This window comes from Moschus berezovskii, chromosome 9, assembly GCF_049115385.1.
Source record: "Moschus berezovskii isolate FMDL1 chromosome 9, NW_MosBer_1.0, whole genome shotgun sequence".
Taxonomy (NCBI): Eukaryota; Metazoa; Chordata; class Mammalia; order Artiodactyla; family Moschidae; genus Moschus; species Moschus berezovskii.
In genome coordinates, this window is record NC_142468.1 from 67,502,914 (window position 1) to 67,517,358 (window position 14,445).

Here is a 14,445-nt window from a genome sequence, read left to right on the forward strand (position 1 = left end):
GGAAGTGGGTCATAGAGAGGTCATAAAGGTTAGCCAGAGTGTCTCACCATCAGGGGTGTGACTTATGGACCGAACAGGAGCAGACAGGACGAGAAACACCAGAGGTTGGACCCACAGAAATGAGATGGAGCCAGAGAGCGGCCGACAGACGGGAGAGAGAGGATGGGGCGGGAGATGAGAGCTGGGGAGCGGAGCACACCTGAGTCCCGGCTCAGGGTTGCCTCTGGCCTGGCACATTCCACAGGGCTGGGAGTCTTCTCAAGGGGTGAGGGCTGCAAGTTCACAGGGCCTCGGAGCAGGCTGCTGGCCGGCAATTGCTGGGCACGGGGGCTGTTGGGCCCAGGCTGAGCCTGGCACTCTGTCCTAGGCTTGGGAGTGGCACCCTCCCCTGAACAGGCCCGCCTCTCAGCTGTACTGTGAGCCTTTCCTAGCCCCGCTGGGCAGCTGGGCTGTTCTGCCTCACCAGGGGCCCGGCCCTTGGTAGCAGGTGAGAAGGTAGCCAAGGTGGGACGATCAGGCAGTGGCTTCGGGAGATCCAGGACCAGGTGAGCCCGGCTGGGCAGGGACAGCTTGTTGAGTGGTGGGATGCGGACGGGGGCAGAAGCTTGATGTTCAGCAGCCAGACCCAGGTTTTCGCCAACAGAGATGCTGCGGGCAATCTTGGCCATGGAACTGGTGGTGGGGCTCTGGTACGAGTGGGGCCGAGACAGGTGGCGATCAGCTCTGGGCAAGGAGTGCAGGCACCCCTGGGCTTCCATCTCCTGTGAGAGCAGCAGGCCTGGTGGAGGGGCCTCATCTGCAGAGGAGACAGAGACACACATGGGTCAGGGGGTGAGGAAGACGTCCCGGGTGCTAAGGCTCAGCTCCCTAGGAGCTGCTGCGCCCTCACACTCCACTAACGGACACCGACTGGCAAGCCCAGTGACACATCAGGGCTCCATGAGGCCCCCTTCCTCGAGCACGCCCATGGGCTCCACACACCCCGCCCCTGGAGCTGAGCCCCCTGGGTGCCTCACCCTGTGGTACCAGACTCTGCACCGACTGGGCTTTCTGGAGTCCACCTGTGGGGCCGGCTGCAGCCACTCTCTTGGGGGACCAGCCACTGTCCGGGCTGAGACGGCGTCGCGGCAACAGCACAGGGACTGCCTGCTGGGGGCCAGGGTTTCCAGGGGAAGGCTCCGCCTCTGGGGGTGCTCCTGGAGGATTAGCACCACTGCCTCTTGGCTGCTCACCAGAAGCTTGCAGCCCCTGGGCCAGTCTCGATGTCAGTGCCAGGCTTGAGGAAGATGGGGATGGTTCCCTAGGGAGGAAATGTGAAAGAAGGCCCAGAGAAGGGTCAGGGCTGCTCCCTGACAAGACCGGGAGAAGGTCTCATGGCACTGAGCGGCGCTGGGAGAGAAGGGCAGGCACCACGTCAGCCAGGACAAAGCTGGAGGGCGCAGTACTGCTGGGCAAGGAAGACTGAGCCTTGGAGAGGAGAGGGCTCAGGCCGCCCTGGGGCAGGATAGGCCCTACTGGGAGCGCTGCGCGGTCAGGAGAGCTCGGGCTCCTTGAAGGAAAGCGAGCTGCCATGGGGAGAGTACCTGAGTGGGGGGCTCTGCACTTGCAACAGGAATCGTGAAGAGATGCTCCGAGACTCTGTCCGCTCTGGTACCCGGACTGGGCCCCCTGCCAGGGTGACAGAAACCATGACTTGAAGCAAGCCCTGGCTCCAGACTCTGCCTCCCCTAGAAGGCCACCCCGGGCATGGCCTGCCTTTGGACCCTCCCTCTCTGCTGGGCAAGGAGGAAAGAAGGGAGGATTGCAATGAGCAATCTGACCACACCTGAAGCAGCCCCGTTGGCCAGAGTCTCAAAGTGCTGTTTCAGAAACTGCTCCTGATCCGGGGTATGGGGGCTGCCCTCCTGCACCTCAAAGGGGCCAGTGCCTGCCTCGTCTTCCTCTTCTTCCTCATCACCCTCGGCCGGCTCTTCCAGGTCTGAGGAAATGCCATCCACACTCAGGGGCTCCGTGCTCTCAGAGTCTGGATGTGGAGGAGGGGGAGAGAAGCATCACGCTGCACCCATCTGTCGCCAGAGCCTCCACTCCCACCGGTGTGCTCCTGGCCCTCCCTGGGCCTGCAGCCTCACCTTCGTTGGGGTGCTCAGGGCTGGAAAGGCGGCTGCTGCTGAAGTCCACAGAGCACGCACTGTCAGGGCTATGCTTCTCTGAGCCCCTGCCATCTGCATACACTCTTCCCAGGGGCCCTCGGCTTGGTGCCTGCACCTGGAACTCACTGCCAGAGAGGCCAGCAGGGGAAGGAAGAGGCGGTGAGCAGTGGTGAGCAACAGCCCCACGGACCCCTGCCTTCCTCCTGCCCCATGAACAGGACTGGAGATGAGGCAGGGGCGCAGGGGTGGGCAAGCCAAGGGCCTGGAGCCAGCCCCCCACCCAAGTGCAGAACACTGGGAGGGAAGGGAAGATGTGAGAGAGGGGTATGCACGGCCCCAGAAGTCGGCGGGACCCTTGCCTGGTATCCAGGGTGGGGCTGTCACCCGGCTCCGGGTAGACAATACCATCTTCGATGGGTGTGGACTCCAGATCTTGGGCAAAGAGCCGTTCCTCTTGGGACAACAATCGGATGATGTGGGGGCAGGAACAGGGCTGGGAAGCCTGAGGCCGGGGGAGCTTTTCATTCTGGAAACACACAGAGCAGCATCACTGGGGTTGCTGATGTGAGCAAGGATCTGGGAGAGGAGGTGCAGGGGAGCAAAGACTCAGTGGGCACCGACTCTGGGGGGAGCTCCGACTCTGAACAGACACCGAAAAGCCAGGCTGGGTTCCAACCAACGTTCTTGAGCCTCGGGAAGAACCACGTTTGCACTCTGGGCTGCCAACCTCCAGCCACTATTTCATATCATGAGCCCTCCAGGGAACCCCACCCAGGACAAAGGCGACCCCTTGCTTTTCCACCCAAGGGGAAAAGTGACACACAGCCTCACCAGCCCCAACCTGACTCTACAGGTCAGGTTACCCATGCCCCATGGGGGCAGAGCAACCACCACGGGATGAACACTCAGGCACCGCTGTCGGCGCAAGGCCGGCTGAGCCAGCGTGGAGGTCTCTAGGCTGCAGGGAGAAAGCAGGCTCACCTGGCTCACACTTGAGGTCTCAGGGGCCTGCTGACTGTGCTTCCCAGGACCTGAAGGGGTCATGGCCAGAGAGTCCTGGTGAGGGCCCCGAGGACCTGGGGCCAGTGTCTCCAGCTGCCTCAGGTCCAGCATAGAGCGAACACTCAGCTCCACGCCTGGCTGAGCCCAGCGCCCCCTTCTTCTGGGTCCTTGGTTGGTGGCAGGAGCTGGGTCCAGGAACTCCTCCGTCTCCTGTGCCTGATATGGGGTGGGGGTGGGAGAGGAGTAACAGTAAGTCACACAATAGTATCAGCAAACACTCACCCGTCACCTAGTGTGTGCCAGGCACTTTACATGTATTAGCTCATTTAATTCTCACAACCACCTTATGAGGTAGGTACTAAAGGGAAAGAGAAGCATACAGGGCTTCAGTAACTCGTCCAAGTTCCGCAGGCAGCCTGCCTGCAGGTTCCAGCTCAGGTAGCCTGGCTCCAGAGTCCATGCTCTCAGCCTCACTCCATGTGCTGTCCTAAAGGACCTTCCAGTCTCAGCCTTCACCAGAGTTATGGACACCTCAGACCTGGGAGTCTCTCAAAGGCCCCCAGAGGACAGCCCCAGGTCCACACACAGCACCAGGGACAAACCGAGAGTCCAGGCTTGAGGCCCATGGCCTGGTCAGAAGGCGCCAGACCCCACACCACCATCACCCCATGAAGCTGCAGCTGACAGTGAAAGGTGCTGATGCTTGAAATCCTGACGTGGAACAGGAAGGGCTGAGCCGCCTCTGAAAGCCTCTCTCCTCCTCCTGGTCACCCAGAAGTCACCGTTCAGTTATTGGTCCTCTTAAGGCCTTTGCCCCCTAACTATTCTGGAAGTTCTGAGCTTACCTCCTAACCTTCTTTAGTACTAAAGTTTCTCCAGATTTCATTCTTTGGCCCTTTGACTTTCTTGAAATTTCCTTCTAACTGTTCAGCTCTGACCCTTTTCTACTCCCCACCTCCACCAGTTCTTTGCTCACATTTGCTCCCAGGGCCCCAGGTGGCTGAACAAGTGGAGTGCCGCACCTAGCGGTGGCTGACCCATGTGGGCCATCTCCCCTGGCCTCACCTGGGCTTCACCCCTCACCTGGAACCACCCCAGGGGCTTCCTTGAACACAGGGGGAGGGCACCTGGGCAGATCCGATGCCCAAATGCCTCGCCAGGTGTAGAGAGCCCCGCTTCCACCATCCTTCACCCCTCATAACCTTGGAAGAACATTTTAACGATGGTGACTCACCCGACTCATCTCCCAGTGGGACAGGCTTCGGGGCAGGGCTGGGCTGGGCATCGAGGCTGGACAGAGACAGGCAGTCAGAGAGCACGGCTCCCGCCCACTCACTCTGAAGTGCCAGCCCCTATCAGCCCACACCCTTCAAAGCCTCAACTCCCTGCTCTCAGCCCCCAGTCCCACTGAAAGTGCCTGTGTGGCCATGCCGCAGACTCGCACAGACCTGGCTCTATCTTGGTGCCCCTGGCAAGGGTGGGCAGGGCTGGAAGCTCCTCCTCTTCAGTGCCCTCATCTTCTCCCTCCTTGTCGCTGTCTGAGGAGAGAGCTGGTCCAGGAGACAGCATCGAGGGGGCCTCGTGCCTGCATCCAAGACAAGGAAGGTCACGGGGAGAGCAGACTCGCTGGGTGGAGAGGTCAGCGTCGTGGCTCTTCCAGTAAGGAACAGGTACGGGGAGACACAGAGCTGCTGAGCGGCAGGTCCATAGCGAGGAGGAGGAGCAGCCTGGAGGCCCACCCACCGGCATCCACACCCACACTCTGATCTCACCGGTTGGGTCCAGCGGCCCTCTGGGGAGAGGATGATCCTTGCTGCTTGCCCCCATGCTGGCGCTGGCGCAGCTCGGCCAGACGCTGCCTCATGCTGATGGTCATCTCCGAGCTCAGGCGCCACACAAATATGCAGCTGGGGTGGAGCCACAGAGCTGGGTGAGGGGCAGGGGGACTGTGGGGGGCAGCACACTAGTGCCCCTCCTCCCCGGGCTGGCAAGGAGACCAGAGCCACCCTCCAGTGCCGGGCCTGTTCAGCCCTACTTTCCAAGACATCACTGATGTGAAGAGAGGGGACTGACACAAGAAGAATCTCAGGGAAGCTGGCTTCTGCTCACCTGTCCCCTGATACAGAGATGAGATGTTTGCAGTCATTACTGAACTTCATGCCAGTGACAATCTCTGTGAAGAACAAATATGGTCGATGAGCCCCCCGCCCAAAGTCCCAGCCAGATGTCTTCTCAACAGTGGAGGTCGGGGGTTGGCTGGAGGGGAGGGACAGACAGCTCTGCTGGGACCCAGAAAAGGTGAGGGAGAAACGGGAAGGTTCCAGGGGGAGAGCAGCAGGGCTGCACTCACCTGAGTGGCCAAACATGGTAGCCACGCACTCGCCTGAGGAAAAGTCAAAAATGGAGAGGTTCTTGTCGGAGCAGCTGGTGGCGATGTAGATCCCTGAGGGGTCCGTCTGCACCTGAGGAGTGGACACACAGCTGGATAAGGCCGGGAAGCACCGGTCCCTCTCCACCCAGAACCTTCTGTGCCCCCATTCTCTGGCCCGGCACCCATCCCACTGAGCCCTCACCTTAATCAGAGTGCCGTCCTCACCCTGCGACCCTTTAAACAGCTTCTTCTGCTTCCCGCTGCTGATGTTAAAGATCCTGTGAAGACACACATTCATCACATGAGCAGGAACTCACCGTGGCTTGGGGGGCAGCATAGCCAGCATTCACCCCCAGCTCTGTTCTCTGTGAAAGCCACTCCCCAACACCAAAGGGGCCACCACCTCTTAGGTGAGGCAAAGTCCTCATTCTGTGGGCTCAAGGGGCACAAAGTCCTGGACAAGAAGATAGACACCCGTGAGCTGACCCCCTCGGGCCTGAAGGAGAGCAGTCAGATGGTCTGAGAAAGGGATGCCCACCGAATATTCCGATCCTGGCAGCCGATGGCTGTGTACTTCCAGCTGGGCTCCACATCCATGTCGTAGAGGGTCGTCTTCCGCACCACGTGGTGTGTCCGCGTAAATTGCACTCCATCTCCAGACTGCAGGGGTGGAGACCCCACACCCAAATGCCTCACCAGGCCCGAGGAGCCTTGCTTTTGTTTCCCCTCACCTCTTGTGACCTCAGGGAGGGGAATGGTAGTGACCCCACCCCTCATCCCCAAACCCACTACCCCATTCAGAGATGCCTGGTCACCTCACCTTCTGTGCAGTGCGGAAGTAGATGCTCTTGTCTGCTCCACAGCTGATCATGCGGACTTGCCCATCGCTGGCTGTAGAGGAAGGGGGCCAAGCTGTTCCCACTGCTCTCACCACCATGGGTCTAGTCTGCGCTCTGCCTCCTCAACACTTTCCCTCTGTGAGCTACTCAACACGGCTGGGACCACCCATTAAATCAGGATGAAGTGAAAACTGAAAGTGTTATTCGCTCAGTCGTGTCTGACTCTTTGTGACTCCATGGACTATAACCCACCAGGAGCCTCTGTCCATAGGATTCTTCAGGCAAGAATACTGGAGTAGGTTGCCATTCCCTTCTCCAGGGGATCTTCCTGACCCAGGGATGGAACCTGGGTCCCTGAATTGCAAACAGATTCTTTACCGTCTGAGTCCCAGAGAGGACCTAAATCAGGATGCTTCTCTTCAAACCAGGGCCCGCCTTTCTCCCCATCCTCAGCAAGCCTGGTTGATAAGGATCCCCCGGACTAAGTCTATATTTCACCTGTCTTCCCAGCCAGCCCCAAGCCAGCCAGCTGCTGTCCCGCACTCCCCGTGACTGGCACACCCTTCTCATGGAGGCAGAACACAGGGGGCAGAAGCGGGCAGGGGGTGCCAGTGGTAGGCGGCAGAATGTATCCCAGTTGCCCTGCCGCTACCTGCAAACTTCACAGCAGTGATGGAGGATGAATGCTCGTCCAGTGTCTGCTGTAGGCTGTACTCCCGTCCAGCATCCAACACGTGGATCAGCCGGTCCCGGCTCGCAGACGCTAGGAGCTTCAGACCTGTGGTTGGAAGAACTCTATCAGTCCATGCGTGCCCAGAGCAGGCCCCTATCTGGGCCCAGCTAACAAGAACTGAGCCCTATATCCCTAAGCCTAGCCAACCATAGAGACAGAACAGAGCTGCCCTCCTCTAAATCTGCAAAGACACCAAATGATTGAAAGGATTTTCAGTCCCACATTCAACAGCCAGGATCGATGTAAGTGGCACTGACAGGACTAGAGGAGCCCTAAGCTTCTGGCATGGGTACCAGACATCCTCTTTACCTGTGTCCGGCTTAGAGTACTCCAGGCACAGGATTTCCGAGTCATGGGCCTCCACCTTCAGCATCTCATTTAGGGACTGCAGTTCGTGCACCCTGCAGAGATAAGGAGAAGTGGGAGGAGGTCACCACTGGGCTGCAGGAAGAGAGACTCACTCTGCTTTCTCTGTTATATCCTCTCTCCTGACCTTTCTTAAAATTTATTTTTGAACTTTCAGGTTAGAGAAAAGTTGAAATAAGTACAGCGAGTTTCCATATTCCCCTTACTCAGCTTTCCCTAATGTGATCATCTTTCATAACGACAGTCTACTTACCAGAACAAAGAAGTTTACATCAGTACAACACTAGGACCCAAAAGGCTCTACTTGAATTCCACCAGTTTTCCCACAATGTCCTCTTTCTGGATCTAGGATCCTATCCAAAGGCCAGCTGCACTGAGTTATTATTTCTCCTGAATCTCCAGTCTGTAACAGTTCTTCAGTCTTTGCTTCCCTTTCATAATCTTGACACTTAGGAAGAGTATGGATTAGTGCAGGTGCTCGGTCATATGTACCTCAATTTGAGTTAGTCTGATGTTTTCTCATGATGGGACTAAGTTTCTGCAATTCTAGAGCATTGTATTATGGGGTTTACGATGTTGATATGAGAATGTAAGCCTGATTACTTGATTAGAACAGTTTCTGCTGGGTTTCTTGGCTATAATTATCTTTCCCTTGTATATGACTATCTTTTTCCCAATCTTTTTGAGCCAAGCTTTTCAAAAGCTCTAGTCCTTGGGGATCTAACTCCCCCCAACCCACACCACCAGAGGCAGGTGGTACCCATGCCAGAGCTGGCTTTACCTGAGTGTGCCCACACGGTCCCCTGAAGCAAGATGCTGTCCATTGGGGCTGATACACACAGAACGAATGCCCACGCGGGGATCCATCAGGGACCCATCAGCTTTGTCTCCCCCGGGCAGCTCAGTGTCCAGCAGGGCCTGAGTGTTCCCATCCACATAGATGATCTTAATGAGGTCCTAATGGAGCAGATCAGGAGAAGTGGGTAAGACAGGTCTAATCAGTATAGGGGCAAGAGGAGAGGAATGCTGGACAAGACAAAGCCCTGACTTGCAGGGGAAGGCCACATAAGAACTCAGAGATCAAGTCTGGGGACCCAGTTCCTGAGAAGGCAAGGGAACACAGGCACTTGGCATGGAGGGGCCCAGGCTCACATTGCTGAGGATGTTCCGGTGCGGCGTGGAGCCATGCACCCCAGAGCTCTCTGTGTTCCACAGGCGGATAGTGTTGTCAGAGGAACAGGTGATAAAGGAACTGGGGGGCAAGCAGGCCTGGTTACTGTCCTTCACTTCAGGGTAGACCTGAAGGGGCAGAGGGTACAAAGTCAGAGCTCCAGGTAGGCAGCAGTCGCTTGCCAGCCCACAGAGATAGAAGGGAATGAGACTAAGGAGCTGTTGCTGGCCAAGGCTTAGCCCACAGTCTGTCACATTGTAAGCAAACTGCAACTATTCGATATTCTTCAAATTGCTGAGGGAAAGCACATTCACCAAAGACAAGGTACTCTTCTATGCTTACTATGAAATACTCCACTCACAGGTTTTCACTTAATTCTTAAAACAATTAGATAAATTAGGTACATCATTTTACCACTGAGAAAACAAAACTCAGGTAAGTTCAGTAACTTGTTCAAGATCATCCAGCCCAGGACAAGGCAGAGCTAAGGACGGACAGGGACCCATTGGAAGAAGCCTGAGACGTGTAAGCACTAAAATTCAAGACCGATCCCCAGGACCCATCTGAGGGTATGTGGATACACAGGACTGCTGCTGATGAAAGGAGGAGGGAGCAGGAACACAGTGGTCTACTTGGGGATCCTCACTCTCCATCCTCACAATATGCCCGAGCCAGGTCACCTACCTCCACACTCCAGACGCAGGAGGAGTGATACAGAGCCGAATACACCTTGCCCACTTTCTTGGGGTCCCTCACATCCCAAACATAAATGCTGTGGTCGTTGTACACACAAGACAGCCACTGATTAGTAGGATCGAAGGTCAAGGCGATGGTGTCTGGATATTTGGCACTGGCTGCTCCAGAGAAGAGGCGACTGTGGGGAAGAAGATGGTGCAAAGCAGTGAGTGAGGCGCTGTGGAAATGAGGGAATGAAAACAGAAGCCAAGCTACAAAGGAAGGAGCAGAGCACGGGAGCCCTCTCCAGACCCACAGGTTTGGAAGCAGCTGCTTGAGAGGAAAGCAATGCTCTGACAGCTCTCAGCTGGGAGCTGCCCCAACACGAGCTGCCGGACCAGCATACTCTCCTGACAAGCACGGACCAGGCCTCAGAACACCAACGGCAGACAAGGTGATTGCGGCCACGATGGAGCAAAACAAAAACAAGACCACTCTGCAGTGGTTCTGAGAAAGATAAAAACAAGATCACTGCACCAGTCACAGAGAAGACCAATCATCACCCTTTCCCATCTTTCAGGACTTACTGCTATTCCTTTACCAATCAATTACAGCTTTAGCTCCACACCTTTCCTTTTACCTTTCAGATAAAAATTATTAAATGTCCAATTGTGGAATTGCCCCCACTTCCTCACAGCATCCAACCAAAGCAAAACTTCAGTCCCTGGAACCAGTCCTAAAATCACTGAATGCAAACCCAAATCTGACACTAAGCACCCCCTAACGCCTGTGTACAGAGATACTCCATGGTCCCCCGCGGTGTTCTGTGTACCCATAAAGCCAAATCTGTGTTTCTGCAGAGATGTTCCTGTAATCTTTGGGGTGCTGATACCTTCACCTTGAAGCAGAAGCAAGGAAGGCTGGGTGCGGAGTCAAGATCTGAAATGGAGGCAGGGGTCCCGCACAGCTCACCTGGCCTCCGTGACACTGGCGATGTCTGTCCCCAGGGCATGGGGCCGGGGCAGGGTGCTGAGGAAGTGCAGGTTGGAGGGGTTGAAGAGGCGCACGGTGCCATCAGCGCAGCCACAGAAGATGTAATCCTGGCTCACAGAGATGCAGTGGGCCACGGTGGTCTGCGGGCAGAGGGGCTCTGCTCAGTATGGGCCACCCCTCAACCCCTCCTCAACAGTCACCTGCCTAGAGGAGACACCCACCAAGGCAGGGGCGAGGGGAAAGCAGCCCAGCTGCACAGGCCTGAGCCCCTCAGCTGTTACCTAGAGACACCCGCCCTCCAGCAGCAGCTGGCCAGAGGGCCCACAGCCACGTGCAGACCGGGGATGGGAGCCTGGGAGCCTTGGAAGGCACCAGCAGTTTTGGCCAAGAGGACAAAACAGGACTTTTAAAGCCCAGCAAAGAGAAAGGAACAGCATGAGAAAGAGGGGAGAGTCTAGCACCACTTACTGTGAAGCTGTCTGTGTTCTGAGCAGAAGAGGAAAGCAGGGAAAAGACAGACAGAAAGAGAGAGCAGAAAGGAGGCAGTTACACCCATCTGCGTGGGCTGGAACCCGGCCAAGCGCCGGCCTCAAGCTTCCTCCTCCTGGGGGCCCCTCCCGCGTGCAGGCCCCGCCCCTGGGGCGGAGCCATGGGCGCCAGCTCTGCCCTGGGCGGAGCCCCGGGCAGCCCCGGGCCAGCGGGACAGAGGACTTACTCTCAGCTCCACCCACTTGTCCAGAAGCCTCCGGTCACTGAACTCGCACAGCAGCCCTGAGGACGTGATGCAGAAGGTGCTGTCTGCCTTCTTCCCTCTGCCACAGGCCACGTCAGTGAACAGGTTGTTCCGCAGCTCGCCCAGCAGCCCCGAGCGGCCCAGCAGGGGCACAGTGGCGTTAACCTGCGGAGACACACCGCTGCTGCCCACCTATGCGCCCTTCAGCCGCCCCAGAGACTCGGCCAGGGGAGAGGGAGCCAAGAGACACAACACAGCAAGCCCCCCTACCCCCTGCCGTTTGAGACTATCCCTAGGCACAGGCAGCACCTGATTCATCCAGAATTTCTGGGTGGCTGGTGAGCAAGCAGAGAGGGGGCCCAAGGGAGCAGTGTCTCTTGGGGTGGGTGAGCAGACCCTGGCCCTGGAGGCTATTTCCAGCCTCAGTACCTCACCTTTGAGGTCTTGCTGTCATCAAGGTACCAGAATTTGATATGCCGGTTACCGGCAGTGACAAAATAGCTGCAATCTTCAGAGAAGGACACCGCAGTGACCCGACTGGACACCTTATTGGAGGCCACCACGATGTTTTTCTGGAGAGAAAGTCAAAGGAAGAATCAAAGTTCTGCCTCTTGGAGTGAAGAAGAAAGAGGCTCAGAAGATGGAGGAGGATAAGATAGGATTTGTACTTTAAAATGTTTCTTTCCAGGATTTGGACTTCTTGGTGGCTCAGGTGGTTAAGAATCTACCTGCCATGCAGGAGACCCAGATTCGATCCCTGGGTGAGGAAGTTCCCCTGGAGAATGGAATGGCAACCCACTCCAGCATTCTTGCCTGGAGAATTCCATGAACAGAGGAGCCTGGCAGGCTACAGTCCATGGGGTTGCAAAGACACGACTGAGCAACTAACTCTTTCACTTTCCAGGATTTACTGGTCAGAAAAAAAGGGGAGGAAGGAGAATCCTTTTCCAGAGGAGCTGAAGACATTCATTTCCTCCAGAGGTCCTCGGAGGCAAAAGCTGGCCTCTTTCTACCAACACACTTGGCTACACAGTTCCTCTTTTCTGCTTCAGGTCATTTTCTAGAATGTAACTGAGCAGCAGAGTGGAATGAAGGAACTCAGAGCAATAGCTTCCTGACTCCTTAACTAGCCCTTGGACACCCCCCCACCCCGAGGGTGCCAGGCCAGCCCAGCCGGGGCCACTCACCTTCCAGGCCCAGACGTTGACGATCATGTCATGCTGGTAGCCCACAGAGACGATGTACTTGGCGCTCGGGGAGAAGGCCACACAAGCCACACCATACTTGTGCTCCTGCAGCTCAGCCACCTGGCTGTGCTCTGCCACATCCCAAACGCGCACGGCAGGCATGTGCCCACTCTGCAGGGAGGCAGGAACAGGCACTGAGAGCCAGAGGCACAGCCTCCAGAGCCTTTCAGGGTTGGGGCCCTACCTCTCCAGCGACTGGGCACAGACTCTCTAAAGATCCCCTGGCCAAGGGCAGAGTGCTACACAGGCGAAGGTACAAAGGAAACATGATAAATATCTCAGGATTATAACCATTATCAGAGAGAAAATGCTCCCAGACTCAGCTCAGTATCTCCAGGTGAGGGTCTGCACCTCTGTATTTGTTCAAAGTTCCTAGAGTGATTCTGATGGGCAGTCAGGGTTGAGGACCACTACCACTCATGCCTATTTCTGCCCCTACTGCCTCCCTGTAAGAGACTGAGAGGGACAGGTGTCCCGCATGTGCCCAGCAGGGGGCCCCCTGGCATAAGGAATATCTTAAGGCAGAGGTTTTCACAGTGAGCTTTCTAAACCAGCAGAATCAGTGAGATCTGAGAACTTGTTAGAAATGCAAATTTTGGGGTCCCTTCCCAGGCCCACAGAACCAGAAACTCCGGGAGCAGATCTAGCAATGTGCACTTTAAGAAGTGCTCAGCTGACTCTGATGCCCACTAAGGCTTCAAAACCACTGTTTCAAGGTGCAACCCAAACTGGGCTTTGACACCGGTTCAGGAAGCCAGAGTGGCAGCAGCCCTAACCAGGCCCAGGACTGAAGCTCTCTGCTGCGGCCAGGCCACCTGCCCTCTTCAGAGCTCTGCAGCCCCTTTCCTCACTCACCTCTCCAGTGACCAAGTACTTGCCATCAGGAGAGAAGGCAAGAGCAGTGATGGTTTTCCTGCAAGAAATGAGGTGGGCTCAAAGGGGCACTGGCAGCCTGGTCTAAGCCCGGCTCCCGCACAGTCCTCTCAAGAGGCAAGGCCAGCAGACAACCAGCAGTACAGGTGGCATTTCCCTGGCCAGCCTGGGGGCCCAGCCACGTCCCCATCCCCAGCGCCACAGAGACCCCAGACAGCGCCTTCTCACAGCTCCCAGGAGATGCTCCCCGAGGGCCCAGACCCATTTACCTGGAACTGTTGAGGATGTGGTGCTGTTTGTGTTTCCGGGGATTGAATAGCACGACCACACACCTGGGAAGATGAGGAAGGCAACCCGACTGCAGCAGCAAACCACGGCGCCCAGGAGCTGCAGTCCCCAAGGCCAGGGAGCCGGGGCACCACCAGCCACAGATGGCAGCTGACTGCTTTCCCCCGGAAGCCTGCTCTTTCTGCCTCCTTTCCCACCCACAAGGGCCCACTTCCCAGCCTCATGAGGTGGAAGGGCTCCCTGTAAGATGGCTCACCACGTGCCCCAGCACCAGCACCAGCACCATCTCTGCCACAGGGCAGCGGGGACCCAGGCCCTCCCAGAGCCTTGCAAGCACAGGAAGCGGGGTGGAAGGGGAGAGCTCACGCGATTTGGGCAAAGCAGACTGCAGGCGCACACACAGCCAGTGTGGCTTGGAGTCACATGTGTGTCAAGTATTTGTGCTCCAAGGAGCGAGGCCTCTCACATGCGTGTCCACGTGTATACTTGGCAAGAGCCAACCCCACCCCTGCCCCAGCATACACACCCTGCCTCTATGCATCCGGTGATGGACCGGGTGGGAGGCAGGGACCAGAACTGCCAGGAGGGTCGGTAAGACTAGAGGGAGGGGCAGACAGCCTGGGAGAGCCTGGGAAGCCCAGCCCTGAGGCTCCCTGGAGCCTGAGAAGGACCCTCCAGACTGCCAGAAGACAATGGAAGAAGGCTGGGAGCACCCTCTCCAGCCAAAGGGCCAGGTTGGATGGGACTGGGCTCTGACTGACTTTCCACGTAGCAGGAGTTGGGAGCAAGAAGCAGGAAGCCATAGCCAGCAATGCACTCCCTTAGGCTCCTGGCTGTTGGCAGGCTGGGCCTCGCTGCCCTTCTGCTCATGGCTGCATCAAAACTGTGACTAGCTGACGGAGCAGGTGTGGAGCCTACTGCCCCAGGTGAGGGGAGGGGAGAGAAGGTTCAGACACAGCCTTGATTAGTGGGAAAGCACTGCAGCCCCCATACCTAAAACCCAC

The 14,445-nt window shown here is 56.9% G+C and overlaps 1 protein-coding gene across 2 annotated transcripts in view; it reads right to left on the reverse strand.

Annotated features, from left to right (window-relative positions):
- MAPKBP1 (mitogen-activated protein kinase binding protein 1) overlaps nt 1-14,445 on the reverse strand; it is a 50,480-nt gene that overhangs the window by 3,403 nt on the left and 32,632 nt on the right. The window contains exons 4-29 of one of the 2 annotated variants that reach the window (XM_055435999.2): nt 13,423-13,485; nt 13,136-13,193; nt 12,221-12,391; nt 11,468-11,605; nt 11,016-11,198; nt 10,280-10,440; nt 9,317-9,506; nt 8,614-8,760; nt 8,243-8,418; nt 7,405-7,496; nt 7,015-7,140; nt 6,344-6,414; nt 6,062-6,183; nt 5,726-5,801; nt 5,503-5,614; nt 5,262-5,325; nt 4,925-5,059; nt 4,601-4,737; nt 4,387-4,442; nt 3,132-3,368; nt 2,510-2,676; nt 2,130-2,275; nt 1,826-1,978; nt 1,584-1,668; nt 1,017-1,300; nt 200-796 (exon numbers count right to left, since the gene is read on the reverse strand). In XM_055435999.2, coding sequence (XP_055291974.2) covers nt 200-796; nt 1,017-1,300; nt 1,584-1,668; nt 1,826-1,978; nt 2,130-2,275; nt 2,510-2,676; nt 3,132-3,368; nt 4,387-4,442; nt 4,601-4,737; nt 4,925-5,059; nt 5,262-5,325; nt 5,503-5,614; nt 5,726-5,801; nt 6,062-6,183; nt 6,344-6,414; nt 7,015-7,140; nt 7,405-7,496; nt 8,243-8,418; nt 8,614-8,760; nt 9,317-9,506; nt 10,280-10,440; nt 11,016-11,198; nt 11,468-11,605; nt 12,221-12,391; nt 13,136-13,193; nt 13,423-13,485 — 3,947 coding nt within the window. Of the gene's footprint in view, nt 1-199; nt 797-1,016; nt 1,301-1,583; nt 1,669-1,825; nt 2,024-2,129; nt 2,276-2,509; nt 2,677-3,131; nt 3,369-4,386; nt 4,443-4,600; nt 4,738-4,924; nt 5,060-5,261; nt 5,326-5,502; nt 5,615-5,725; nt 5,802-6,061; nt 6,184-6,343; nt 6,415-7,014; nt 7,141-7,404; nt 7,497-8,242; nt 8,419-8,613; nt 8,761-9,316; nt 9,507-10,279; nt 10,441-11,015; nt 11,199-11,467; nt 11,606-12,220; nt 12,392-13,135; nt 13,194-13,422; nt 13,486-14,445 lie in introns of both variants that reach the window. The other variant, XM_055435997.2, reaches the window with a different exon arrangement.